We start from the raw sequence: 7,540 nt of genomic DNA, 5'->3' as shown, positions 1-7,540 counted from the left end.
GTCTCTCGGCTCACCTCACGCCCTCCGCTGGGCTTCATTCCTCGCGGGCTCCGGTCAGGGGGTGTGGCTTATTATGCTCCGGCGCCCCGACACACCCACCCACCCTCTCCTTGGGGCTCTTGGGTGGCGGGAGGGGAGGTCTGCTCGCGCCCACCGTCCTAGACCCGGGGGCTCGGTCCTAGACCCGCAGTCCGCTGGAGAGACGTCCCGCTTCGGCGCCCGCGGACCCACCAGCGCCGCGTCCCAGCTCCCCGCGTGCACCGACCCTTCCACTTCTGCCAGCATCCTTTCCTTGGTCCCGAAGACCCCAGACGTCGGGCCCCTCTAACCTGCCGCAGAGCGGAGGCCGGGAGGAAAACGGGGTAGGGGTGCCAAGGCGGAGGCCGGGGGCGCCGGGAGGCTGCAGTCCGCCCACCCCTCAGCGAGGCGCACCTTCCACCCACCCTGGGTCTCACCGCCCGCCCCGCCTCCCTTCCCTCCTCCTGCTCCCGCCTCCAGTCTCCTCCCTCCTCCAGCCGCGCTCTCTCTCCTCCCCACTCCGCTGCCGCGGCGGGCTGCCTGCAGACGCGGCTCCGGGCTAGAGCCGGCGGAGCGGAGCGGACCTCGCCCTCCTTGCCTCCTCCGAGAACCGGCGGCGCGCCCCCTGCCCGGCCGGCCGGGGCCCCGCGCCCCAGCGTGAGTCCAGCAGCCTCCCAGCGGCGGCGCCCAACTTTCCCTCGGTTCCGGGCGGGGCGGGGACGGCAGCGGGACATCTTGGTAAACTTCTCCGGGGCAGACGGCAGGGAGCCCGGGCGCTGGTGCAAGAGGATGTAGGAGGGCGGTGGCCGGCCCCGGGCGTCCCCCGCCCTCTTGGCCCCTTTCGGCCTGGCCATGGGGCTCCAGCACCTTCAGCGCAGCCAGGGGGGCGACCCCCTGGTCTAGCCTACCTGGGTGGGAAAGCGCTGTCGCCGGCTGTGCACGCGCTGGGCGAGCAGCGCCCCTTCTGGCCGCGTCCGGCCCCGCCATGGACCACCAGGAGCCCTACTCCGTGCAGGCCACTGCGGCCATCGCGGCGGTCATCACCTTCCTCATCCTCTTCACCATCTTCGGCAACGCGCTGGTCATCTTGGCTGTGCTGACAAGCCGCTCGCTGCGAGCCCCGCAGAACCTGTTCCTAGTGTCGCTGGCTGCCGCCGACATCCTGGTGGCCACGCTCATCATCCCTTTCTCGCTGGCCAACGAGCTGCTGGGCTACTGGTACTTCTGGCGCACCTGGTGCGAGGTGTACCTGGCGCTCGACGTGCTCTTCTGCACCTCGTCCATCGTACACCTGTGTGCCATCAGCCTGGACCGCTACTGGGCCGTGAGCCGCGCGCTGGAGTACAACTCCAAGCGCACCCCGCGCCGCATCAAATGCATCATCCTCACCGTGTGGCTCATCGCAGCTGTCATCTCGCTGCCGCCCCTCATCTACAAGGGTGACCCGGGTCCCCAGCCCCGAGGGCGCCCTCAGTGCAAGCTCAACCAAGAGGCCTGGTACATCCTGGCCTCCAGCATTGGATCTTTCTTTGCACCTTGCCTTATCATGATCCTTGTCTACCTGCGGATCTATCTGATCGCCAAGCGCAGCCACTGCAGAGGTCCCAGAGCCAAGGGGGGTCCTGGGGAGGGTGGGTCTAAGCAGCCCCACCCTGTCCCTGGGGAAGTTTCAGCCTCAGCCAGATTGCCAACTCTGTCCTCTCAACTGGCTACTGCTGGAGAGGCCAATGGATGCTCCCAGCCCACTGCGGAGAAGGACGAGGGGGAGACCCCTGAAGACCCTGTGACCCCTGCCGTGCCACCCAGCTGGCCTGCCCGCCCCAGCTCAGACCAGGGTCAAAAGGAAGGTGTTTGTGGGACATCTCCAGAGGACGAGGGGGCTGTAAAGGAGGAGGAGGAGGGGTGTGAGCCGAAGGCCTTGTCAGCGTCTCCCGCCTCAGCTTGCAGCCCATCCCTGCAGCAACCACGGGGTTCCCGGCTGCTGGCGACCCTACGTGGCCAGGTGCTCCTGGGCAGGGGCAAGGGCTCTGCGGGGGGGCAGTGGTGGCGGCGGCGGACGCAGCTGACCCGGGAGAAGCGGTTCACGTTCGTGCTGGCCGTGGTCATCGGCGTCTTTGTGCTCTGCTGGTTCCCTTTCTTCTTCAGCTACAGCCTGGGTGCCATCTGCCCTCAGCACTGCAAGGTGCCCCACGGCCTCTTCCAGTTCTTCTTCTGGATCGGCTACTGCAACAGCTCGCTGAATCCTGTCATCTATACCATCTTCAACCAGGACTTCCGTCGTGCCTTCCGAAGGATCCTTTGCCGCAAGTGGACCCGGACGGCCTGGTGAGCCCGCCTGCCTGCTCCCCGTGTTGGGTTGGTGCCAGGTGGTGCCAGGGCCGCCCTGCTTCTTGCCCTGTTTTATGTGGCCCCCTCCCTAGGGCTTTCTGGTCCCTTCCCTGGTCCTGCAGGCCTCATCCCAGGAACCCCCTCAGAGGGGCAGGGTCTATTTGAAGCCTCCCCTTGCTGGCTTGGCCGTGGGGGGCCATCTTCTCCACCCCCTGCCTGTGCACAGGCAGATGGATGAGGCTTGGACCTTCCTGAATGTAGCCGTGGCCAGGCTCCCTCGCAGAACCCCAGACTCCTGCAAACCTTGAGGACCCTGTGTTTTCTGGTTGATCACTTGCTTGTGGTGTTTTGTATCTTTCTCATCTTCCCCTTGAAAAGAGCAGGAAGCCAGCCTTCCGCTTTTTCCAGGAGGGCCTGCTGCTGAGGAGAGGCAGAAACGACGATGGGCATCCGTGCTGTGTGCCCGTGGTCCCCATTAGACCCTGGGTGGGGGGTTATGGGCTGGCACCATCTTTGGGCTCTTCTCCTTCCCCCTGCTTTCGGAGTTGTAACTCCAGAACTGTGGATCATTTTCCTCACCCGGCGCCCCTCTGGGAGGCTGGTGGGTGCGTGGCTGCCTCAGGGGGCGGTGATCTGGGGGTCTGGCCTCTGCCTCCACGGGAGAGCCCTGATCACTAGCATTCACCGCCTGCAAAACCCAGGGCAACAATAGCTTGCCGCCTACTTGCTGCAGGGAGATGAAAGGCTTCGCAGAAAGTTTTGAGCTCCGTGGGGGAACGCACTAGAGAGCCAGAAAATGTGATTATTCGGTGATATAAAAATCCCCCTTTTCTGGGTTTACCACGCCTGTCTTCCTATAGACTTTTGTTCTGTGCCTGGGGTGTGAATTCCTACCCCAAACTGGAAGTGGTGAGTAGCAGACAGAACCACCGACTTCAGTTAAAGGATTTCTTCGAGAATGTGTTCTTACGCCCGCAAAGGTTGGAGTCATTACGCTGCATGACAACTTCTCGACATTTCACCTGCAACACCAAGAGGATTTTCATTGGCTTGGACCCCCCAATGGGGGAGAAGTCTTTTGTCATCAAGCAGGCACATTGTTTCCCCAGGATCGCTAAAAATACCCACCGCATGGGAACGGTCTGAGATGAGAGCATGTGGTGGGGTGCTGGGGCTAGAGCAGGTGAGAAGGAGCCCTGTGGACTCCCAGGGGAGCCACCCACTGGAGTTCCTGGGCAGGGCTCCAAGCCCCAAATAGATTACTTTGATGCATAACTGATTCCACCCCGGGTGGGTACCGTCTGTCCATCTCGGACCCAGCCACGTTGCTCCACCCCACTGATGGGCCTCCAGGGGCCTCTCCCTCCTGGTCCCCTCCCCCACCCCAGAACTGGCACCTGGAACAGTTGGGAGCATGTGGAGGATGTTTTGCAGTCTTCCCCATGCGAGTGCCTGGCTTCACCATTAAGCCGGTGAGCATCTTGTCTTGGGGGTGGGGCTGAGCAGCACAGGCACTGCTGGCACGCTGATGGGCCTGGCTAGACTGGGAGGGATGCTGAGGGAGTTTTCTGGGGTGGAGAGGATGGAGGGGACCAAAGAGAGTCCCTCCTGGGGTGGGAGGCTGTCCAGTTCATTCCCTGGTCTCAGTGTGAGGCCAGTGCATTGCCTCTGGGCAGGGCTGGGGAAGCTGGGCCCAGGGGAGGGGCTGGCTTATGACATCTGCTGACTGGTCTTGTGTGTGCCCCATGGGACCCCTGCTAGTGTTGCCTGTGACTCCCTTGTTGTGATATGCAGGGTTTTTTTTTTTTAAGTCTGAGCTATTTTATCAATAAAGGATATTTTGTAATAAGCAAGCTGCATCCTCATTGTCCAAGGGCTGCCAGGAGTAGCTATTCCTCACCTACTTGAGTAGTAGACCCTGGGCATGGGCGCCCTCCCAGGGCCAGTTGCCCTTTCCTCCTCTGGGTGCGGCTGGCTGGTACCCACACACCTGCCTGCCTGCTTTGTCCACTGAGCATCCCTTATCCATCATTACAAGTCAGTGGGGGCGAGAATCGCCAGGGGAGACTGAGACTGGCTGCCCGGGAAGGGAAGGAAGGGAGGGCATCCCAGAGGAGATGGCCTTTGGGCAGGGTCTTGGGGGAAGATCAGGAGTATACCAGGAGGGAAGACGGGAAGGTATTCTGGGCAGGAGAAAGCACAGGCAAAACATGTTGTGTTTGGTGAATTTGTGGCAGTTCAAGAGTCAGCCTGAAGCCAGCCCTGATGGGCGGGCAGGCACAACAGCTGGGGGCCAGCAGAGGTGGTCAGACACCACCCACGTGGGATGGGAGGAACATGGGAAAGGGGAAGGGGGGAGGAGGAGGAGAGGGGGAGGGGGAGGAGGGGAGGGGGAGGAGGAGGAGGGAGGAGGGAGGGTCACTCTGAGGAATGTTTTAAGCTGCTGCCTTCAGCAAGGGGCAGGAGAGTGGGATGGAGCTGCTTTGTGTCAGGCTCTCCAGCACTAAGATTCAGAGCTGGAAGGCCTGCAGACAGGTCCTCTCAGTCTCCTCACTTCCCAGGTGAAGGGTCTGAGGGCCCAAAGGCACCCTATAAGTTGGGTTAGGAGCTGAGTCCACCAGGCTTCCTGTCACCACAGAGAAGGTAGCCTCTGGCCCCCGAACAAGGCTGGCCTGGTTCTGTGGGCAGGGGAGGCCAGGCAGCAGGCTGCTGGCAGGAGCAGGCAGCAGGTGGGGGGGTAGGGCGGATGCCAATGGCAGACCCCAGGGAGGGATGAAGCCCGGGCGGCGAGGGCCCAGATCCGGTGGGGGGAGGCCACCCCCGCCACAGCCAAGCATTCACACTTGAAGGGGGCCGTGGCTTCTGCCAGAGGCAACGACCAGAGACTCCAATGTATCCACCATCACTGGTGGACTTGGGGACACAGGGCTTCACTGAGGACTTTACAAGGAAGCCAGGCCCTACCTTGAGGAGCTCCCAGCGCCTCCCACCAGCCTGTGCACCCACCACTAAGGCCCCGGGCCTGAGGAGGGCGGATCAAGGTAGCTCACGTCTTCCCGTTTACTGAGCCCTTGGATCTTCTTTTGCTTCCTCTGATTACCTCATTTAATCCTTATGCTCATCCTATAAGGTAAGTATCAGCCCATTTTATTCCAGGGAAATGGAGGCTTAAAAGGATGCAAGGGCTCACCTGAGGTCATCCATGCCCAAGCTCCTTTTACTGGACCACACTCTCTGCTGTCGGCACGGGAGAAGAGCTCACCCCCCAAGCTCCGGAGATGGTGGCAGAAAAGTACTCCTGCTAGAGCTGAGTTGTTGGCAGTCCATTTTGAATATACGTCTTGTTTGGTCCTCCTAACTTTCCTGGGTGTGGCCATTTTACAGAAGAGGAAACGGGCTGGCTCTGGGTGTTAGGGGATTCTGAAGCTGCATCTGGATGGATTCAGTTGGCAGCAGTGCTGTGATAGACTGCTCATGTCTGTCACTGCTAGGGAATGAGTAAGTGATGGTATGTGTGTCACAGGGTTTCCATTCCTGACAGCTCAGTCCAATCCCTGAATTTTATTAAAGAAGAGACTGAGGCCCAGAAAAAGATAACTTGCTTTGGACCTCTCCACCCCCTACTCCATAGCCACGTGGTGGGAGAGCCGGGTCTAGAACCCAGGTCGTCTGACTCTGTGCCCACCATACCACAGCTTCATACTGAAGGGATTGTAACCAGACTCAAAGAATAACAGGCTCACATTCAGGAAACATCTGCTGACAGTCTGCTGTATGCCAGGTCCTGTGCTAGGCTCATCCCCATTTTGCTACTTTATTCAGTTCTCAGATGAAGAAACTGAGATACGGAGTCCTGGGGACTTGCCCAGGGTAATATGTGGTGCGGGTGGAGCTGGATCCCAGGACCCCTGGTTCCCACTCTGGCCTTCTCCTCTCACAGCCCGTTCCTGCTGTTCTGTGTAAGTAGCACCCACTTTTTTGTTTTGTTTTGTTTTGTTTTTGTTTTTTGCGGTACGTGAGCTTCTCACTGCTGTGGCCTCTCCCGTTGCAGAGCACAGGCTCCGGACGCGCAGGCTCAGCGGCCATGACTCACGGGCCCAGCCGCTCCGCAGCATGTGGGATCTTCCCAGACTGGGGCACGAACCCGTGTTCCCTGCATCGGCAGGCGGACTCTCAACCACTGCGCCACCAGGGAAGCCCTAGCACCCACTTTTGATTTCACCCGGAGCCCATCTGAGAGTTAGTGGGTCAATGAGCTGGGCTCAGATCAGCAGAGATAAGGGGTGAGGATGCAGCCCTCCTTCTCCCAGGAGTAATCCTGGTGAAAGTCCTGGAGGTGAGAGCAGGGACAGAAAGCCAGCAGGTGAGCCGTCTTGGTCAGGCACTTCTACCTTTTGGAGGCCCCTTTCTTAAGATGTCCCTGACCAAAGGGAGGCGCCATTAGAGAAGACATGGCGGGGGAGAGCTTAGGAAGACCCCTCCTCTCAACTGCACCCACTCTGTGGGAATCTGGGTCTTAGATCAGAGGGGGTACCCTTGAAACAGAGTTTAGACACAGCCGCTGCCTCAGGCCAGCTGCTGAGAAATCAAGGCACTGGGAATTGCTCTTTGGAGCATTGTTGCAAGATGCACTCCTGACCCATTGGCTCAGAAGGTACCCGTGGCAGGAGGGCCTGGCTGACCTGCCAGCAAGACTAAAGGTGGAGGGGGGCTTGTGGGTTCATCAGGCCCTTGCACCTCCCCTTCCTCCGCATGATCTCCATCTTGTGTGTTTTGGTGGGGGGCTGCTGGGAAGTGGGTGTGAGACCTTGTCCAGCTACCACTGGCAAATGAGGTTGATGCTGGCTGGGGAGGAGGCATCTACCCAGCTGGGGTTGACACTAGGCAACTTTGTGTTCCTTGTGCAGGGTGGGAGTTCTGCTCAGAGGGCCTGGTGGCTGTGGGCGGCAGGACTGGGGTGGGATTTCCATGCCAGTGAAAATCACTGGGGAGGTGGTGGGGAGGCCGGGGTCATACCCTGCTTCTGCCGTCATCTGTCTAGCTGCCCCCGGGCAGGGCTGGGTCCTTCTCGGAGTCTCAGTGTCCCTATTTGCCCACAAGGGATTACTCCAGTGGTCCCCGGGTTCCCCAGCTTGAGGATTTATCTCTGTCCCACCCCCAGCCCAGCTCCCAGGAAGGTCCGGACATGGAGATT

At 60.3% G+C, this 7,540-nt stretch overlaps 1 protein-coding gene across 1 annotated transcript; it reads left to right on the top strand.

The window, feature by feature from the left end:
• Positions 1 to 997: 997 nt before the first annotated feature.
• Positions 998 to 2,347, top strand: ADRA2B (adrenoceptor alpha 2B; the record flags this gene model as incomplete). Its single annotated transcript, XM_079721375.1, has 1 exon — positions 998 to 2,347. Exon 1 carries the CDS (start codon positions 1,004 to 1,006, stop codon positions 2,345 to 2,347), a length of 1,344 nt encoding a protein of 447 aa, XP_079577501.1. The 5' UTR covers positions 998 to 1,003.
• Between the last annotated feature and the right edge of the window lie 5,193 nt (positions 2,348 to 7,540).

This window comes from Hyperoodon ampullatus (genome assembly GCF_949752795.1).
Source record: "Hyperoodon ampullatus genome assembly, chromosome: 15".
In the NCBI taxonomy this organism is placed as follows: Eukaryota; Metazoa; Chordata; class Mammalia; order Artiodactyla; family Ziphiidae; genus Hyperoodon; species Hyperoodon ampullatus.
This window is presented reverse-complemented; position numbering and strand designations above follow the sequence as displayed.